The 21,062-nt window shown below is 43.8% G+C and overlaps 1 protein-coding gene across 1 annotated transcript; it reads left to right on the top strand.

Moving 5' to 3' along the window:
- Nucleotides 1–974: 974 nt before the first annotated feature.
- LOC309435113 (protein spire homolog 1-like) lies at nucleotides 975–18,371 on the top strand (the record flags this gene model as incomplete). Its single annotated transcript, XM_082042991.1, has 16 exons — nucleotides 975–1,215; nucleotides 2,003–2,034; nucleotides 2,533–2,697; nucleotides 3,447–3,572; nucleotides 3,844–3,909; nucleotides 6,819–6,980; nucleotides 9,501–9,569; nucleotides 10,048–10,177; nucleotides 10,621–10,742; nucleotides 12,098–12,173; nucleotides 12,566–12,717; nucleotides 13,872–14,003; nucleotides 15,344–15,408; nucleotides 16,257–16,284; nucleotides 16,685–16,827; nucleotides 17,994–18,371. The coding sequence occupies 16 exons, from the start codon at nucleotides 975–977 to the stop codon at nucleotides 18,163–18,165; spliced, it is 1,881 nt and encodes a 626-aa protein (XP_081899117.1). The 3' UTR covers nucleotides 18,166–18,371.
- Nucleotides 18,372–21,062: the final 2,691 nt, after the last annotated feature.

Raw genomic sequence — 21,062 nt, 5'->3', positions numbered from 1 at the left:
CCTGGAACTGCAGCCCAGCCATGAGCTCCAGCCATTCAGTTGAAAATGTCACGAGTGAGAAGGGAAATAAATATTAATTATGAGTGTCTTTCACACTTTTTAACCCTTGCAGTTCTTCTGCCTTGGGAGTCGGGGCTGTTCAGAGCCAGCGCAGCAGCAGCTGAAGTCCCCCGCAATGCACTGCAGAGGCACTGTGGCAGCAAAAAAGTTCTCCAGGGGATGATCCCCGTCACAAGCCAAGTGCCTGTCCCGTCCCTTCACACACACACACAGCCCAAAGTGCAAACAAAACTGGGTAACTTGCTTCGCACCAGCAGTTATTCACATCAGCATTTTGAGCATGAGGCTGCTGTCCTCGCCCTGGGGGCCTGCCTGGTCCCTGCAGTTGCTCCCCACCCCAGATGTTTGGGTTGGCTCTGTCAGAGCCAAAGGGTCAAGACCAAGCAGGAGTGGGGCCTGTGGTGTGTGCAGGTGCCCTGTGGAGCTGATTGCTGTAACATGTTAGTGCTGCCCAAATGGTTCTGCATCACATGGATTAGATTTTTATGGTCTTCCATGAGTTCTTCTCCCCTGGATATATAACATTATTTCCTGGCCCCTTCTCCCTCCACCTGAAGCTGAATATACTCTTTTTTTACCTGCCAACATTGGTATTCCCGTTAATATATTTGTGAGAAACAACAGAGTTAAATTGAGCATGAATTTTGTTCAGTCTTATCTCTTTAGATTCCCTTTTGTTGTATACTTCCTGCTTGCTTTCAAGGAGTCTCCTACAAATCCAGGTTAAAGTGGTGGTGTCCCTTTAAAAAGATAGAGCAAAATTGGCATTAACTATCACACCTGTAAGGAAGAGAGGGGTGAGAGCAAAGCAGGAGGCAGAGCTGATAAAAGGCTGGTGTGAGCCCTTGCCTCTCCTGGGAAGGGGTGTGTTAAGCTTCCTAGGCTAAGAGTGGAGATGAGTGGTAAAGGTGAAAATGGAGTCTCCACAGTGTGAGCAGAGGATCACAAAGGTCTCACTAGCCGAGATCCTGAGGTGTTTTGAACATGCTATAAGTGAGGAGCAAGCCTGGGCTATCTGTTTTCAGTGTTGCCGTAAAATGGAGCAGTTGGCTCAGGGGCTGTGCCCACCGCTCCATTCTGTATTCATAAAAGGTCCTGGGAGCATCTTTATCCATGCTGACGGTACTGTTTCCTTCAAGGTGTACCACAAGTCCGGTAAGAGCATAAGTAGCTGTGGGTGCAAAGGACTGTTCTTATCATAGACTGAAATGTGGGGAATTTTTTTTCCTGCCGTTCTTCCCCCCCCCAACCCACCTCCCTGTAAGTTGTCACAAGGCTGTTCTGCTGCCTATACTTCAATTTAAAGGGCTGTAGATGAGCGGTAATACAGAGGTGCAGCCTACTAATTTTTCTAATAGTGCTCTGGTGAGTCATTGGGTTCTAGGGAATAGCTGGAATGAAAGTTTGTTACCACTTATGTTATTTGAAATAAATAGTCTGGGGTTTTATTATGTGTTCTGCTCTGTTGATCTTCTAATGTATGGTTCCTTTGTTATGGTAACTCTTAGGACAGATCTATGATAGACAGTTTCCCTTTTTTGTGTAGCCAGCAAGTGGCAACAAGCTTTGTCTTATGCATCACTTAGTTGCACTGCTGCAGAGGTCAATGGTAGACTCACTCTTCAGGGACAAGAGTGGGTAATAAAGAATGAAGATAAGGATCCAGTGCCTTCCTTGTGGTTAGACCTCTATTAGCAAGCAAAAAATGCATCCACCAGCAGTTAGTTTGGGACTAATGCTCATAAGTGTATCCTGTGTTGCTTTCTAGTAGCTGCTAAATATAGGCCTACTTTCCCCAGGTGAAACTGACCTTAGTTAGAGGGGATTGTTTCGTTATTATCAAGAATTCTTCCTGTTTCTTTCTCTTGACAGGGATTCTAAAAGTTGTTTATCAATGCCTGTGAGTTATCTTTCTCCCTTTCCCATCTTTTTTCCCTTCCAGATGTTGGCAGCATTCAACAGTCAGAGGACAAGGTAAGCTTGTGTCTTCACCTTTGTACGTGTGCAGATATCCTTCTGTCATAGAAGGCCAGCTCAGGAGATGCAGATGTCTTTGGAAACTATTAATAATCATATCAAGGTGCTTAAATCTGCTCTTCACTGTGAGAGTGACTCTGTCCCTTGCAATCTGGAAAATGAAGCAAAATGGTAGGACTGAACTCAAGTAAGACAATGGGACTGGGAAACAATGTGCACAGATGCTGCTTGCTGTGGAATAGCCCACAGTCTTTTTGTCTTAATAACAGCTATAATAACAGAGGATACGTCTGCTTAGAAAAAAAATCTTAGGTTATTTAGGGAGTATTTAAGGCTACCCCATGAGCATCTAGCTGCGTTTTGGGCCCTTCTCATCCTGAGAGATATGCTCAGCCCTGAGGGACAGTAGAGGGTACATGTATGGCTGGGAAGTGACAGCTGTGAAGTTCCACACAGTGCTTTGTGCTGCACTGCTTCCGTGGTCTCTGCCTGCAGCTGCTGGAGTACTTGGGAGTGGTGATCTATGAAGCCCTGGACTGGGGACTCGACAGCCAAGCGGAGCGAGAGCTGAGTGATCCTTTGGAGAAAGTGCTGTGCCTCATGTTGCAACTGGATGATGAAGCAATGAAACCAGCAGTCACCCTGCAGGATGTTATCAAGGTTTCCTTTTTCACACTTAGTAAATATAGCAGCTTTAGAGGAGCTGATGGAGTAATGTGTTAACCAAGGGGCAAGACCATTTCTGGGAAAATGCTGGGTATTTTGTTGGAGGACACAGAGGGAGCACATGGCTTTCCCATCAGAGGGAAAAGGCAAAACCATTGCAGGTGCACACAAGTGCCTATGGAAAAGAACTCAGAAGATTGAACATGACTCTCATACAGCTGTGTCTATGAAGTCCTTCTGCACATAGTCTCCAAATCAATACCTAGAAGACTATGGATATTGAAAAAAGTAATTTGTGCATAGTATTCAGTTTCTGCAAGAGCTGGTGTTTGAATGTCTGAATTCAAATATTTTCCTCTCAACCATAATTTAAAGATGTAAGAAACTTCCTGTTTCTTGCTCTGATCAGGGCAGGGGAAAAAACAGGACAAGTGACTTGACGTTCTGGGTGGGGGGGGAAATTGTGCTTCATCTGCACTGGAGGCTTCCACTTCCAGGTACTTATTTCAAAGCACACCTTATGGAGAACAAGATGTATAAATTACACATAAGATTGCTCCTGCTTCTCTGTTCCTCTGCATCTACAATAGGGGAAAAAAAAAGAAAAAAAAAAAAAACTACGAAGGGCCTGTCAGGAAGATGTTTTTTAACCATGAATTAAGAAAACTGAGTCTTGCTTTATTCCATCCCACCGTGGTTTTTTTCATTTTGAGATTTCTTTTAAATAGCTGCATTTCTTTCAGGCCTGTGAGGAGCACCTGTGCAGGCCTTCTGAGGCTACCAGCCATTATAAAAGGACCTGTAGCAGCTTGTTTACTGAATATATGGAACTTCAGAAGCTTATGACCATCATCCAGACCTCCAAAGAGGTACAGTTGGGATTACCTCTTACTTGCTATTCCCTCTACCTTCACATGCTCATCTAGTTCTAAAGTAACCTTCCCATTGCACTAGAAATGGAGTACCTAGCTGAGGGTCTATTTTCGCTATGTGAAAGGCTGCTGTCTTTATTTATTGTAGCTTTTGAATTTTTGGGTGATTGGGACTTCGGGGCTTTTCAGATTAACATTGGTAATTTATACTGGATATAGGAAATCACTGAATGGTACAAGGTAATAAACTCATGTGCTTGCTTCTCAGAGGCTAAGAAAAATGAGTGTGGAAGATTTGGTGGAAAATCCGCTTCAGAAGAAGGAAAAACACTGGGTAAGGGACTGCATTCCTTCATTATGGGGGGCAGGTTTGTCTACCTTGTCTCTTTGAGGCTTTCCATTGACTCTTCTATAAAAAGCAGAGTTTGAACACACACACACACACACACACACACACACACACACACACACACACACACACACACACATTCTTAAGTTGTTCATGAGCTTAAGTAGTTAAATATTTCTCTGTGAAGGAAGATGGGGAGTGAACTTGAAGTTAAACTATTTCATGTGTTAAGCTCATGTGGACTTTTATTCTACATGAAGGGTGTCTTTGCAGTCCAACTTAAACCACTTCTAAAAATGAAGTTGGAGGCAGTCTTTGGAACAAGTGTCCACAAGTAGTTACTCAGGCTGTTTCTTCCTGCCAGATGAGCCCCAAACTCCAGCTCTCAGCAGGAATCAACACCTGCCAAAAGCAAACCATTCCTTTCTTGTAGCTGGACTGAAAACTCTTCTGTTGGTGGTAGTACTGGGGTGGCCTGTTTCACTCCTATTATGTGGAGTCTGTGCTGTTTCAGGGCTGAAGGGGTCTGAAGGCCTATAGCTCTATCCATCTTTCTGGTTGTGCAGCTCCAGCAGCTCAAAGGGGTGAAGGAGGGTGAGGTTGGAGATGTAGCTCCTGCCTTCTGCTCACTGCCTTACTTGTCCTTCCTTGGATCTTAGAATGTGTATTTGAGGCAGAGAAAGCAACTTATTCTGTTCTTTTCAAGGCCCTACACAGTCAGGGCTCAGTCAGAAACAAATAGCTCCTCTGGCTGGAGCTCTGCCCAGCATAAACAAAAGCACTGTAGTCTGGAGTCTGTGGAGACAAACGGCAAGCCCCGAGAGACTTGTGGACTCACTCCCTTTGTCTAAATAGCACTTGCTTTGAAGCGTGCTCAAACTATCCGTATGAAAATGTTTGTGAAATGTGTGTTTGGGCATATTCTCAATTTTGTGATCTATTAAAATAAACTGGCAAGCTATCTCAAACCACAAACTCATCAACTGCTATAGCTCTTTTCTGCAGGGAATACATGAATAAATACATGGACTTTGCTGTGTGGCCTGAGGGCCAGTGTATTTGGCCTCTGCTCCTTCAGTAGACATGAGTTTCAAAAGCAAGATGTCTGTTGCATATCCTCTGCCTCTGGTTTCCAAGTCTCTAAGCACCAGTTGATTGCATCGCTCTGACAAACTCTTGAGTTTAAAATAACCAGGATGCCAACTTTACTGGGATCCCACAGATTAGAGCTGATGCCTTTAGTGGTGCCAAGCAGCTGATGCTCTCTATGGCCCACACTTTTTCGTGCTGACTGCTAGAAAACAGGCCTTCTGAAACATAGACCACAGCTTGATAGCTTCCAGGGTTGTACAGTTTCATCAGAGCTTATCTGTACATGGCATGAGACCATCTTCACCCTGAAATCTAAGGAGTGAGACCTCTTATGAACACAGCTGTTTTACCACCCATCTGTTGAACTGAATGCAATGGTTTTGGAGTGTTGTGGCATCTTGTGTTGTATTGCTCAGGTGTGGGAAGTCATTACATTACATGGGATGGCCCAGATAGAATCATTGCAGTGATCCAGTTAGTTGGGAAAGAAAAACATGAGTAATAATGAGGTCATCTACATCTGAAAAAATGTTTTGGGTGTACAAGTTGCTCTGAAATGACCAACTGAAGGCAATTCTTGTCCCCAAACTAATGTAGCAGTATTACCATACAGAAGTCTCTCTTCACATCATACCTTTCAGTCAAGTTCTGTCACCATGTGAAATACAACTCTAGAAAGTGCAAATGGCTCATGATACGCTATTTCAGTTTGCCTGGAGACTTTTGTATGTTCTCCTACACAATAATAAATATAACCTAGGAGATATGACTAGTATGTGATCACTCTCTGACAGTTCTAGTTTTCTGGAGTTGAGGCATGAATGTACCAAAGCCAGTCAAAAACAATCCAACAAAAAAAAAAATCTGTCTCCTTCAAGGCAGCAATCAGTCAGAGCTTGCATAAGACTCATCTGATACTACACCAAGATATCTGAATGGGTAAGTTGAGAGGGTTGCTTCATACTGTAAGTGGAAAAGGAAGAGGAGTTTAAGTCAGAAGCTTTGTTCTGAGGCAGTTTTCTAAAATGTTTTGCTTCCCTTACTCTGTTTATAATACAGTCACTTGCTCTTACTTAATTTGCCATTGGAATCCAGATAAGCCATTGACTTAGCACTTCCATTACAATGTTGTCTAAACATGCTATTGAGTTGATTTTTTTTTTTTGCCGGTCTTTAACTTTTGTTGGGTTATACTGCATGCCTGAGGATCCTCAGATATTAATACAGGAAGAGGATGAGCAGATGTCTGAGTTATCAGCTTGTGTCTCCAGGCTGAAACTAACATATGCTGCTGTGAAGGTTAAACTAAGAGATCCCTTTCCCTTTGTCTTCCCGTTTTGTTTGTGAGCCCTTCAACCCTTAGTTTCTGAAAGTTCAGAGGATTTTAATGGCAAGATTTGAGATTTAATTCCCAGTGTTTCCTGAGGCCCAATAATATGAAAAAAGTCTGGCACCTGGAGCAATTGCAGAAAGTAGGCGTTCAAGAAAATGAGTCTAGATCCCTGGCAGCAGAAGCTGTGTTTTGCTGGAGTAAGTTCATAAAGTTAACGACAAAATTTAGGAATGAGCCTGGTGAGCCAGCACCCAGATCCCTTGTTATAAATTAATGTCTGCAAAGAGCAGCAATTCTCTGCTCTGGTACCGTGCCCTAATCCAGAAGTGAGTTGAAGGGGGTGTCAAGGACACACTTCTGTGTTTCTGAATGACTTCGGTTGCTAAGTGTGTCCTGTTACACAGAGGGAGGGAATGCTGTTTCTGTGTTCCAGCCAGCTGTTGACTTGGCCCTCACTGGTTTCTCTGAGGCATCTCTGTGGCCCAACGTCATCCGTGAACTGCAGAACGGTGTGAGGCTGCGCAAGGCCACTGAGCGACCACAGCATCATGTGACTTCAAATGAACGTATACGCTCTCCCTATGAATTACTTTTGGATGACATTCAGCACAAGAGGTACACCCTTCGGAAGGTGAGTGACTAGAGTCAACAGACAGCTTTGAAACCAACTGTTCTACTTCATTTCTAAGCAGTATTTGTTGAGACCTACTCTCCAAAAGCCTGTCTTTCTCAAAGGTACATCCAAGTCCAGAAGTGTCTGGGTCTCCCTCTCAGCTGCAGCTCAACATTAGATCACCCTGTTTGTCCACCCAAGTGCTTCATTTCCAGTAACTTTTTAATTCAGGAGTGACCACAATTTCATGAAGCTGGATGGCAAGCTTTTTGCCCCTACAGTGGTCAGCCACTCCCTTCCCTGGAGCAACCACTCTGCCTTGCACACAACAGTTTAATGAAATAGACCCTGTTTATGCTTTGCACCTTGGACACTTGTGTCCTTTCATGCTCCTTGAGCTGACCTGTGCCTGGCATCTCTTACTAATTTCTTTGCCTTCCTGGATGTTGTGGGATGTGTGCAAGTGCAAAAACACTTTAAAGTCCTTTGCTCGGCCTTTATGCAGCGTACACGAGCTACTGCAGGAGTTTAATGAGCGTAAAAAAAAAAAAAAGCTGAGCCCCTTCCAGGGGCAGCTCCTGTGCTGACTCAGGTGGTAGGGGCTTCCAACAGTGTGGATGGTTGGTAAAGATGACCAGATACAAAACGTCTGGTGTGTCTCTAAAGGCTTGTGATGCTGTTCACTTGCTGCAGCTTGAGCTGGGAATGATGAGCAGAGTTAAATCACTGGGATAAGGCTTTGTGGCATTGGCGTGTTTTGCAAACAGACATGTTGGCAGAAGATGAGACACAGCTCTACTTGTAAGAAAGAGCGATATTTTACAAAGTGAAAACTTTGCATACCACACTAAACATCAGGCTTTTGTTGTTTTGTTTTGTTTTCCTTGTTGGTGCTACTAGAGAGCAGGGAGTTTAAAAGCCTCAGCTAAGCTGTGCACCTCTATAAAACCCGAGGTCTTGGTTTTCTTGACTGGCTCCATCCTTCAGACAAGGCTATGACATTCCTCTGGAGATGATACCTTGATTGATTTCTAAGTGAACAGTAGTGGAAAGAAGACAATACATCATAACTACTTGTGTTCCTTGCAACATAGTGTGTTATCAATGCACTGTGCAATACAGAACTGTAACTCAAGGTGGCAGGATGAACTGGGTCTTGATTTTTCTTCTTGTCAGAAGAAAGCATAAAGTGCTGCTGCTCAGGTCTTTGTGAAGGCTCTTAAACGAGGATTTCCCCATCTGCAAAACTATTTTAAAGCTTCTCTAGCAAACAGTGGTCTAATTTGCAAATGAATGAGTGTGGCAAGTTGTAGTGTTGTTCTACCTGCAATCCCACATGTTCTGAAGTTGTACACACAGGGAAAGTAAATGGCGTAGTTGTAAGAAACTATCATCTTGCCAATATAATAGGTTCAGGCAGGATCTCTCAGCAAAGCATATTTTATTAACGATTTTGCAAAACCAGGTGTTCTACCTAACGGTAAGCACATGAAACAGGGCAAAAAGCCACTGCTTATGTCCCCCCCTGAATCCCGGCTGCAAATTCTCTCCCCTGTTCCCCATTGGTTGGGTACTGCAGGGTTTACAGACTACCCATCGCTTCCCAGATGCCCTGCCTCAGTTTACCTGTCTCACTAATCCAATTCTAACAACTCCCTCCCCTTATTTATTTATTTCTATTTAAGGTGTGGTTTCCTGGTTCTCTGGCTAACCTTCCCCCTAGCTTAACTTCTAACCACAGGAATTGGTTTGCATTCCGAGATTACTGCTAAGAGAATTTTATATTCAAGATCTGATAGCTGGATGTCTCTCAGTATTTATCATGTTTCAGATTTACAATTGCAAAAACAACATTCCTCCTTCAATGGCTCCTTACATAGCCTCAAAGTAAGAATAAGTGAACAAGACAGCCAAAGACGTCTGTACAACTTGTTTTTCTTTTTTTGGTCGGTTCTCTTCTATGCAGCAAGCACAGGGCTGGATGAGGGAGACAGTCGTCCTCACATGAATACCTGCCCTGCAGTTCTTTCTTGCTATTGTTCCTGGCTTATATAGGGCTGTAAACCAGTCTCTTGGACTCCAGCTTATGCATACAGCTGTCTGCTGCTACAGTTCTTACAGTCTTGTTAACTCATTAAATTCCTCTCCTCCCTGGAGCTGTGTTCTCACTGATAAATGTGATATGACCATGGTGCTTGTTAGGATCGCTCCTCATATTAAAATCTGGGTACAAGGTTTTCCAGTGGTTTCTCAGGAGTTCAGGAGCTGCTGGGTCTAGAAGGCTGTATGTTTCTTTTGCAAGCCCCAAAGGGCTGTGCAGTGATTGCCTGTAGTTTGCCACAGGCAAATTTATCTCTAGTGAAAACTCACATAAGTAAACTTCATAAGTGTATACCTCCCACATTAGTTTTCTTATGTCTTCCCCACCTCCCCCATTCACAAATCCTGATTTGAGTCAACTCACTGTGCTGTTGAAGGGGAGGGTGTACCACTAGCAGGCATAGAACTATTGCTTAAATGTCATTTCTGCTCTTTCAGGTGGTCATCAAGCACAAACACAAGATCCCCAAAGCTGATGTAGCTGCTCCCAAGCCTCATCTAAAACCTGTAAGTGACCTGGTGCTACATCTAACGGTAGCAAAACAAGATTATTCTGGAGTTAACAGGACGCTTTCTAGGAATATAGACCTAATGTCTGAGCTACTGGTTTGGATTTGGGAGGGGGATTATATTAACCCTACTTAACTTTTGGGCAGACCCTCCTGCCAAAACATGGAGTTAGGAACATGGGAGTTGACATCTGCATAGGAGAAAGATGATCTGTCTCCCTGCTTCCTCCACTACTGCTTCAATTTGGAACATTTTGTGGTCTTGAAAGTGCTCCTGGAGTTCTCAGTTTCAAAGTTGAGAGTTGCTGTAGTATTCTATTACGTATTATCTAAAGGTTCTCTCATGTGCAGGGTACAGTGCCCTCTTGAGTGAGAGGCACTTGTGAAACAATGCCATTGCTGAAGGAGTAGTTCTGTCACCAGTGGTCTCCTTGCTCTGTCCACTGGCTCTTTCTGGTGCTGTGCTTTGCCTGCAGGTGATGGGGAAGAAGCCAAAAGAGTGTGTGCCGTGGGATTCCCGCTGGTGTGAACATCTCATATCAGAAATAAAACAACCACAGAAGCTTCTGTCACCAGCAGCAAGGGAAGAGCGGAAGAGGACCAAAGGTACTTGCTACAAAGCAACCTATCGAGCATGCAAGTGAAGTAAGCCTTGACTAAAAATAATACATGGCCTTTGAAATGAAGCTCACTTATCTTCTCCTTAGCATGTATGATGTAAAGGAGGTAGGAATGCAAATTTGTGTTGATAGAGGCAGTATGGCATAAGAATAGCTCTTTCTAGAAAATCTACCTGTGGCTTATTCACAGTCAAAAGATGTTTCAACCTACCATTTTTTTAAGGGATGCTTAAATTTATCTGTCCATTAAGTGAGAGAACAGAATTTTAACTATCACCTAAAACTAAAAGATTATGAAACTACCAGGATAAAGTCTAGCCAAATCTCAATTTCTGATGTGTGGGTATGAAATTTGTCATTTTCTTGTCACAGCACAATATCTAATCTTGTCTGTGTGTATGGGGTTCTTGTTCTCCCTCTCCCCTGCAGAAATGGTTGTGACACCAAATATTACCTTGAAATCTCCAAGCGATAGTTTAACTCTTCAACATGCCAGTACCAAGTTTAAAATTATCAACACTACAACACAGCAGCTCAGACCAGGACTTCAGGTAAGGCTTTAAATGAAAAGACCCTGGAGAGGCACAAGAATTGCAGGCATTAGATCTGCACATACACATCCTGGAACATCAGGTGCAAATCCTAGTGTCATCAATTTTGTCTCTCAGAAGTGAACGAATGTAGTACTGTTAGGTTCACTGACATTCTTTCCTCTAGAGAAGCTCACACCATATTTAAACACATATTTTGTGGCATGTCTGCAGTCTATAGAACCAAGGTCTGCTCTTGTCTCTTGACATACGGATCCTGCAGAAGTTTGGATATGCACAGAAGCTTGGCCAATATGGTCCAGAAGTATTGCCATTCTTACCTCACAGTGAGGCATTTGATGCTACACGTATTGATATATTTGCATTTCATGTGGTATGTGAGCTTGTGGAAGGAAAACTTAATGGCTTTTTTTCAGGAAGCAACTTTACTGGTGACTTCCCACTCTTCTGCCTGTGGAGCAATTTTGGGAACACCATTCTTCAATAAGCCATGATACATGGTCTTTGGGTTCTTTAACTCCTAGTTTGATCATGAAAAGCTTGACTGCTTGGTGCTGGGATTCAGTCTGGGCATATTCAGACATTCTGTGGAACAGACCTTAAGCCCTAACACATCGTGTCTAGCACAGATGCACTGGCATACAAACTGGAATCTGTTTTCTGTAAACAGAAATCTGTTTGTCTGAAATGAAGTTGCTTAACTGAGGAAAATGGATAGGAATTAATAAAAGCAGAAAAATCTTGGCTATATTTGCACAAATCTGTGCCACTTGTAGGAATGTTCAGCATTTGAGAACCCTGTGGTTGATGTATTACTGCTAAACTAGAAGGACCTTCATATAGAGACTAATACGATCAAATTTTTCTACTTTTCTAGAGAAGCTAAAAAAAAAAACCTGTTGAGATACAGCATTGGGTTGGAGTTGGATTAGTGGGGCACAGTCTGTTGAACTGTTCTCCAGTGTTGCTACGTGTGAGCTGGAGCCAGGAAAATGGTTCCAAGGTACTCTGAGAGTTGTATAGTGAGGATTTTGTGAAGTTGGTTCCTGAACAGATGAAACTTTGGGACTAGTATCTGCATTGAACTTGGGTGAGAGAGAGGACAGATGAATTTGAAATTTCACTAGCTTGGCTGGAGCTTTGTGCTTGTGAAGGGAATTAACTTGCTATTACCTTTTGGAATATAAAGTTGCTAAATATACCACATTGATTTCTCTCTCCACTTTTGGCTGAGCCTTGAACATTTCTCATCAGTCCTGGGTATCCTGGGGTTTGATTAGCAGCAGCACTTTTGAGGAAGTGGGCTTAATGTCTCTCGCATGCAGCTTAAGAATATCCTGCCCTCTGGTCTACAGGAAAACACTTCCAAGCTGCCTTCCAGCACCTGGCTTGCCTCAACCGGGGCATCAGTAATATCCTGCAACAGCACAGGTCAGTGTACTTCTACCTGCACATCTAAACCAGGGGGACAAAGTACAATCTGTCACCTGCTGGGTTCCCAAAGCATTAGGTTGGGTTCACTGTATGCTTTCTCTCTGGTCACCTGAGGACAGTTTACAGGAGAAGCTCCAACACTGAGTAATGAGTCTGGGGAGCTGCTCTTAGAAAACCATTCCTCTGCAGTTGACTGAAGCTTGTATAGCTCCTGCAGGTTCAAAACAATGACAGCATGTCCCCAAAGGCCAAACTGGAATTCACAGTAAAAGCTAGCCTTTCTACTTTCAGAAGACAGTGAAGTGCTCTTGAGCATTCAGCTTTTGGGGTGAATACTGGAGAGCTGCCAGTTGGTTTTCTGCACTCTAAAACTCTCTCTTCCTGTCCAGGTCTTGCTACAAATTGCATGTGTCCTCCCATGAGTGCACCCACATTAGGAGACATTAAACTGAATGGTTTCCCGGACGCTGGCCAACAGCAACTGCCTACTTACAGAGGAAGGTCCAAATCTTTAGAGAGAGGCCTTCAAAGAAAGGAACTTGTAAGTCTGGTGTGTCATCTAGCAAGCCTAGTCTGATACTTCTGGTAATGACCAGAGCTTGCATGTTGATCCTTGTGCAAGCAGAAAGCATGTTCTGTGGTTTTTAGTTTAGGCCATACTGTGTACTGATCTGAAGTTGGGATATCATTGCCGCCTTGGAGACAGCTTAAGAGAAGACTGTATGCTGTAGGGTCCTTGTGGAGGCTTCCCAGTTCAAATGATATGAAATAAAGTTGTTCTTCATACAAGAAGAAAAAAATACCACTGCATTAGTTGAAAGTGTCTGTCAAGGCTTCCTTGGGCAGATTGTAGTTGTTGGTGGGACTGTCCTGCTTTCTCCATTTCCCCGCATTCTTTCTAGATTTTGATACATCCGCAAACATACTTTAAGCTGTGGTAAAGAGAACATAGATAGTACAGCATCAGTGACTCTTAAATGTATACAGTACTGTAGTCATCAGGCTCTGAATGATGGTTGTGGGAGCAATGCTGGGGTTTGTGCACTTCTGTGCAAGGCTTGCACTGTTCTGCCCTGATGAGCCATGTTGTGCCCATGTCTCCTTCTTTCCTTCTGCATCCCTCCCTGCCTCCCACCCTTGGCAAGTCTCTGAACTGACCATGACTGCGTGACCTCTTTGTTCAGCAGTGTGGTGGGGGATGCAGGTGGGTTGGGCTCACCACCTGGGGATAAAAGCACTATTGTCTTTCCTGGTCAGCCACCAGACCACAGCTGCCATTTGTGTGGGGCCAGTGGGTTGCGGGAAAGAGAAGGGAATAGAGAGTTGCACTGTGGAAAGGGATCCTGTACCTTGGAGGCGCCAGGATGTCATCTGTGCTGTGGTCTGTACCAAAGGGTAAAACTCCCCAGAGACTGGCTCTGGAGATGGTATTAACTACTGTGGTGACCAAGGCACCTGCTTTCCTCAGTCACCACAGTGACCTGAGGTGTCAGGAAGGTGCTTGAAAACTACAGCAACCACTAAAAGCCCTGTAGCAGTTTCTTTGCTAGTATTGTCAAAGAGTCACCCGATATTCCTCATCACTGGCAGAACTGAGCTTTGAGGACAAATGATTCTAAGTCTTTTGCAACCCAGTTCTGAGGATGACCTCCCCAAATACCTGCTTCCTTCAGCTTTTCTTCTGTGTTTGGATAGGACTGTCCCTTTCCTACCAAGTGGCCATCACCAACCATTGCTGAGCTGATTGGAACCAGGTATGCAATGATGATGCTGGAAGGGCAAGGCTTCTTCCAAGGAGGTAGTGATGGTGCTATTCTGAGAGCAAAGGTACGTTTCCTCTTCTTGTCTTTGTGATGTCCTTGCCTTTTCAAAAGCTGGCTGGCTCTGTGGCCCTCAGTGCTGAACTGCTGAGGTGCTTTCTGCCTCAACTTATCCTCTTCATGCAGCTGATCTGAGTTTGGCCTTAGGCTGTAAAAATCTTTTAATACTTGTATGGTGATGGCTTCTAATCAAACTTAAGCTGTGTAAGTTGCCCAGGAAGTAACCCAGCCTTTGCATGATACTTCTTGTCTGTTATTTTCATGCTAGGAGAGCTGCCATTACTGTTGATCAGCTCTAAAATCACAAAGTAATTAATTGGGGTTTGGTGCTGCTAAACAGTGAAGGAAAGTTTCTTAACTTGGACTCCCACACCTGGGTTATGCTGACTTAAATCACCTTGCTGAGTGGATGCAAAGGTCAGGGAGACGAGGGGGACAGCGAATGACCTGCAGCACAGGACTGTGGGCTGTCCGCTCTGCTTGTCTGCTGGCTTATTTGCCACATCTCCTTTAGAGGGGCTGTTGCAACAAGCCCCTCTAGAGCAAACTTTGTGAGTACAAGCCCATTGTAACACAGATGTGAGGAAGTCTAGGCTACTTGGCTTGGGGCTCCAGATTCTTGCCCTCATTTATTTAGCAGAATAGACAAAGCAAAAGTGTTCTACTAGCAGAGCTATGCTACTTCCACAATCTGTCTGATGCTCCTGAGACTAAAGCCTTGTCTTCTCACCTTCCTTACCAATCCTGCTTTAACTTGCCTGCACTCTGCCTATTCTAAAATGGCTCCATTACCCCCTTTGTGTTCTTGCTGCTGAAGTTTTTTTTAGCTTGCTCAAGCTCTGCTTCTCAAGATAATATCACTTCTGACTGCCAGCTGTGCATGAATGTGTTCTTTTTTATAAAGTTCAAGCGACTCATCAGCTTCCATATGACTCATTTTTTGCTTCAGGATTGGATTCAAATTTGCCCTGACTTAATCTCTTTGGGATTGCTGCAGTCTACCTCAAAAAATGTCTTTCTTTCTCTCTCCCTTAACTAGCTACTGTTACACTCTTGCACAATACAGCTATTGTTTGTTCAAGAGCCCTTTTTAAAACTCCTGTTGTCTGGCAGCTGCCCCAAACCTCTGCATCATAAAAACACTGGCCTACAAGTAAGACTTTTTTTTTTGCCTTTTTAGTTTTTAATTCCTGTGTCTTTGCTATCCTTTATTGGACCTCTGTTATTGTATGTGGATCTAAAGCCTTTAGAAGCTTGGTTTATATGCTTACTTTTTAGCAAGCAGTGGATACTGTTGGTACAAAGATATTTCCTATTGGCATTCACAAGTAACTTTCTCTTCCACAGATATGTTTCAGCTGCCGTAGGCAGATGTTTCTTAAGTGGCCTTACAGCTGTTACCTCTGCAGCAGGTGAGCTAGTAGAAAAAAGGCTGAATACGGAGGGAGAAAAGAATGAAAAAGCAGTGCTGAAAATATTCAGTATTCAAACAGTTGTAGTAATGGGTAGAAACAGGTTGTTGAGCCCTTCAGTTTTGCGTTACTGCAGAAGCCAGGCTGAAGTGTCTACAGCTGCAGAGGATATGGAAAAACTTGCCTCTGAAGTGGTATCTCAATTTTAACTCTTAGCATTAAGTTTTCAACAACCAAGTTTACTGTGGAAGTATTAGATTCCATTTCTCTCAGAGATCACTGGGCATTTTGCTCTAGATGTTGGATTTAACTTCAGTCAAGGGCCTGAGCAGGTTCTGGGAGAGGTTTTTCACCAGAATCTTCTCTTAAGGACTGAAAAAGTGAACTCCAAACTCTCTGACTGGGAAAAGAGTTGGACCTACTTATATACACTTATTTGTCAGAGGGTTTCTGTTCATGGAAGTGGAAAAGAGGAACTTTAGACGCATTAAGGTTCACTTAAATCTATTTGAAGCAGTGGCGAAGCACTGAATTGATTACAAGCAGCAAGTAAAAAGCCACTGAGAATGGAGTAATCGTCGGTGTTAGTGCTGGGTGAAAAGTAATAGATGTTTGCACATAAAGCGTTCAAGCTATGGATGCTGGCACATTTCAGATTATTTAAACTAGGATAAATAGGAGGGCTGACAAACTGAATAGAGAGGAGTTCTAAGCTTGCTCACTTTTCTATCAACTGATTATGCCACAATCACAAATTAAGACTGACTTAGGAAAGTCACCATGAACTGCAGCATTGGTATCTGCTGAGCTTTACTCAAATGGTAATGCTGGGAACTTTTTTCTCTTAGTGTCGTCTGCTGTGACTGCTGCATCAAGGCAAGTCTAATTTTCACAACAGCAGGTTTTTTACATTTTCTGTTTTCCCTGCACCTCACCTGTCATAGGAAGCTTTCCTTCATCCCACTAATAAATCTACCTTCTAGCTTGTTTCTGAGAAAACAGAAGAGTGAAGATTATAAGGTGCAAAAGCAGACAGGGTGCCACAGACATCTCTTGTCACACTCAGCTAAAACAACTCTGGCTACTCTTTCTTTCATCCTGTGTAAAGTGGTTGGGATTACACTGTGCTCTATTTATACAACAGTCAGGAAGTTCACTGCATTAGTGTCCATCTTCTAAGTGCACCAATAAATCAGTTGCATGCCATGCAAATTTTCCACCTCAGAAGGAGAATTTGTTTCCCTGAGAACTCAGGTGACTTGTGTTGTGATTCTAGATGTCCATGCCCTTCAGAATGTGTGTACATCTCCCACTTCATTTCTTAAGACTTTTGAGACTCTCCAGAGAGGAGGACCCAGCTACTCAAAAGCAGAAGAACTCAGAGCTGCTGCATGAACTCGAGCACTGGGAGTCTTTGGGGTAAGCTGGGACAGGGATGTTCTGTTTTGACCTTGAAAGATGTTACCAGTTACTTGTATATGCAAGTGTGCAAATATGCAGATAACAGTATGTAGTATTATGCTGGCCAGCTTAATGTTATGCTGAATGAGTGGTTTAGCCACTGGTCTAACTGTTCTACAATTTTCTGGAAATATTGTGCATTTTAGATGAACAAAAGGGAGGATGTGTAGGTGCTCTGAAATACATTTTGCCTTTTAGCTATAAAGATTCCAACCTGTTTTCAGAAGTGTCCATATTAGTCCAGATAGAGAAGGTTCCTTATGACAGCTCCATTTATATAATAATTTCCAGACCCCATTATATTAAGTCCCACATAGCTGGGGGTCTGTCACTACAACCCAGGAGTAGCCCCTTTATACCTAGAAATAAAATATGCTAATGGTTTTGGGCATAACTGACTGAAGAGTAATGCCACAAATGGTTTCTGAGTCCCTACACACACACACAGACACCTTTTCCTTTTTGTGTCCAGAAAGGGAACTATTTCAAAAGGACCTTTTGACAGTGCTGGGTGGAGAAGACAGACTTTGTGGGTAGAAGTGCAATATTTAGGACTGGAAGCATACATTATCTGTTCTTTCTAAATCAGTTACATATTCTACTGGGGGAACAGATATATTTTCTTCCTGAAACCATTTTTTAATGTAACCAAAATAAAGTTACAGCTGTTTCTGATTCAAAGACTTATACTTCAGCTGCCAAAATTCAGGGATGGTGTTCACTACTGAAGATAACTGTGTGGGACACTGGTTTGTTCTGGCTCATAGTCCAAGTACTGCAGAAGAGGTTTGAATGCATTACAGCTGTACTTCAGGATGGCAAAAATCCATCCTACAGCATATGCTGTGAGAATGCAGCCATCACCTTGGGTCAGCCATAGATATCCATTAACCCTTTAGCTGCCATACTATCAACAGAGAGAAGGTGTCAGTGAATTATGCTGTTCGGCTGCTCAGTAACCTTCCAAAGCAGAGCTAACTGCTCTGTTGAACTCATGCATTAAATTAAATCACTTAGCAGTGTTGGATCATCGGGGAAGGGTAGAAGACCACCATACCCTCTAACAGAAACCTGTGTCAGCTTTCCTGTTCTGTTTTGGTTTTTTCTTCCCTGTGCCACTCCAGTGTGCCTGTTATTTTGGAACCCCATTGCCTAGCACAGCCTCTGTGCCGTTACACAGGGACCATGGCCGACTGGCTGACTGCAGACATCTGTATGCGATGTGAGCAGTATCTGTTGAACATGGCTTCCAGTCAACAGCGGAGCATCCCTCTCAGGAGAATTTCTTGGCCCTGAACAAAACTGGAATGACTACCATACATTTCTCCTGTCACTTGTTCTGTACCTGAAGTAAATGAAACAGCTTTATGCACCAACCGACATAAAGGCCCGAATAAAAGACCTCCCTGCTGCTTAGTCTGAGCAGGAAGCACAGTTAGTATTTATGTATTGTGTAGTATTATAAAGCATTGCGGTTTTTAGAACTGTTTTAATTCTTTTATGTGTCCTTGGGGAAATAAATGTTGAAGCACTATCATGCCTCTAGCATTTCCTTCTTTGCACCTGCAGCTGTCATTGTTCTGTGGCACTGTTTGCATTCATTGCTGAGCAGACTTCACCCTACGTAATGAGTGCAGGGAAACTTTTAACATAAAACCTCTATTCCCGAGAAGCTTGAAGAGTGGAGCTCTCAGTTCTGTGATCACATTACTATGTGTTTTGCAAGCACTTACTCCTTCCTGATAACTCACTAAAAAGCACTTAAACTCAGGGCTCCGAATCATGTAGCACTGTAGTGATAGCTGTCAGGAAGCCTGCTCAGGCTGCTTGCTTAGGACTAGTGCTTTGTTTGGTTTTTGTCTGTGTGTGATCTGTGCTTTGCCACCAGAGCTCTCTGGTGCTTGTCACTGAAGTACCCGGTATATCTCAATGCCATCATCACCTGAGGGGTGGATGGTTGTTCTAGAGAGATTATTGCTCTTTATATTGGCCTTAAGCTTTGGCCTAAGCTAAAATGGACTATTACAACATATGTTTTAGAAAAATAAAGAATGTTTTGGCAAATGCCTTATGTGGTTAAAACCAGAAATGGGATATTTGATAGCATGTCTGTTTCTCCCCAGAAACAAAATGGAATGACTTTATAGAAGTGGTGCTCTGATGGAGTTCTCCTTGCTGTGTTTTGCAGGGCCTGGATAGACAGCGGTGAAAGTTACAATGGTGTTATACTTGGAATGAGTCATGATGAAGAAAATAATGTCTGGGAAGGGCCAGTTCTTCTAGATAGTGGAGAAGGGAAGAGAGGCATGTTTAAGCTGAGCCCAAGGTCTGCATCCAAACTGCCAGGAGGGTCAATACCTCCAGCTGACTTGTGCTGGCCTAACTCTACTTCCTCTAAACTACCTATCTGCAAGCTGATGCCTACTTGCAGGTTTGGACAAGCTCTGCAACTCAACGAATGTGGGGAAGCTGGAGCTTTTGCTTCCTTTTGGAGCAAGTTCAAGTGTTCCTCTTCCTTCAGTCAATTAGGAGGGGTGCAGCCTGCCTGCCCTGGTCCTCTTCTTCATGTGCTAATCACTGGTGCTGCTGCAAGGCACATCCATGTCGGGCAGGTGGGCTCCTTGCAGGCTATAGGGAATGGCAGCCAAGCCACAGCTGTGCTTGCTGGAAAGATGGGTGCAGCATGGGGCCAGGGGCATGAGGTACTCTTGGATGCTTGCTTAGTGAGGTAGTTTAGATAGGCTGATCTCAGCTCATTTCTATCTCTGTTTTGATTAATGTGCAAGCCCAAAATTCTTCTCAGGGCCTGGGTACAGTGGTACGGAGAGAACACATCTGTATGACACCCAAGTAGACTTCAGTTTAGCTGGAGAGCAAAGCTGGTTCTAGATTCTGTCTCTTGAACATCTGCTGTGGTGCCACATGGACTCTTTTTACTGGCTTCCCCTTTTCCTACCCTGTGTCCAGGAGCAGGGTGACTACAAGACAAACAGGAAAAGGGGTGGTGGGGGGTTGCTAAGGGACACCCTGACCTTCCTTGCCTGTCCCTTATTTAGTGAGCTATCAGGAAGGCCCTTATTCCCATCACTCCTCTTTGCTATACTGGTTGCATTGGTCCCTGAGTGGGCTAGTAAAACCTCTGTCCCCTATACAGGGGTGACATCTGATCTTTCTTCAACTCTTGTGTGCAACCATTGCTCCTGACCATGGGAAGTCATGACAACTTGTGGGGGGCAGGCTTACTAGAAATGTACATCTGTTTAAATACAGCCAAAACAGTCTGGTCATCTTTCCCTGACCAAGGAGAGCACTTCAGAGGAAAGAGAGACTAGGGCTTACCTGAGAACTGCGGAGTGCAAGGGGGATCGGGCACAGGCAGCCTGAAGCCAGGGTGCAGAGCAGAAGGCTCCCATGTGGAAAAGATCTGGGACCAAACCTTAAATGCACCAAGAACAGCATTTTGCAGGGATTTGGAAGTGACTGTGCAAAACCTGTTTGGTTTGGAGCCTCTGAAAGGTGATGGCTTGGAGGAAAGCCTTCACTCTGCAAGCACATGGCAGGATTTGATCTGTTTTCTAGTCATTTGCTGGTCCCTCTTACCATATGGACCAGAGCCTTTCCTGCTCAGAGTCAACTGATTCTAGTTATTAGTGTTGTGTTTGGGTGAAACTTGCCTTTGGATGTGGGGACCTTTTGATATTCTCCCACCACTGCAGAAAGTAGTCTGTCTGGCTTTTGCACTGGGTCCCAGCACACAGCCCCTAGTAGCTTAAAGCAGCAGTCGTTAGTCCTATCCCATTAGTGAATCATGACTGAAAAATGGAAAAATAATCTATTACTATTGGTAATGGTAGGATATTTTTTTTTTTTTTTTAAAGTATAGTTGTGCATTGAATATAACCACCTAGTGCTGTTTCAGGACAGGCTACCAAAGTGTGAAGAGGAACTTGTGGCAAGTGTCATTTTGTCTCCACACAGACTCTATCTGGGTGCCTCTGTACCCAAAGGGCTGGCTCTAATGAGCAGGAGAGCCTGGATCAGGGCCCTGGGGGTGGAGAAGGGAGACCTGTCTACACAAGCTTACTTCCATTTTGTTTCCCGCTCAGGTCAGTTCTGTGTCCACTTATCTATGAAGCCAGTAAGGGAGAGGGAGGGACTGACTTAGGACACCTTGTATTTCACCACGGGGCCTC

Source organism: Streptopelia decaocto (genome assembly GCF_964273445.1).
Source record: "Streptopelia decaocto genome assembly, chromosome: 1".
Classification (NCBI taxonomy): domain Eukaryota; kingdom Metazoa; phylum Chordata; class Aves; order Columbiformes; family Columbidae; genus Streptopelia; species Streptopelia decaocto.
This window is presented reverse-complemented; position numbering and strand designations above follow the sequence as displayed.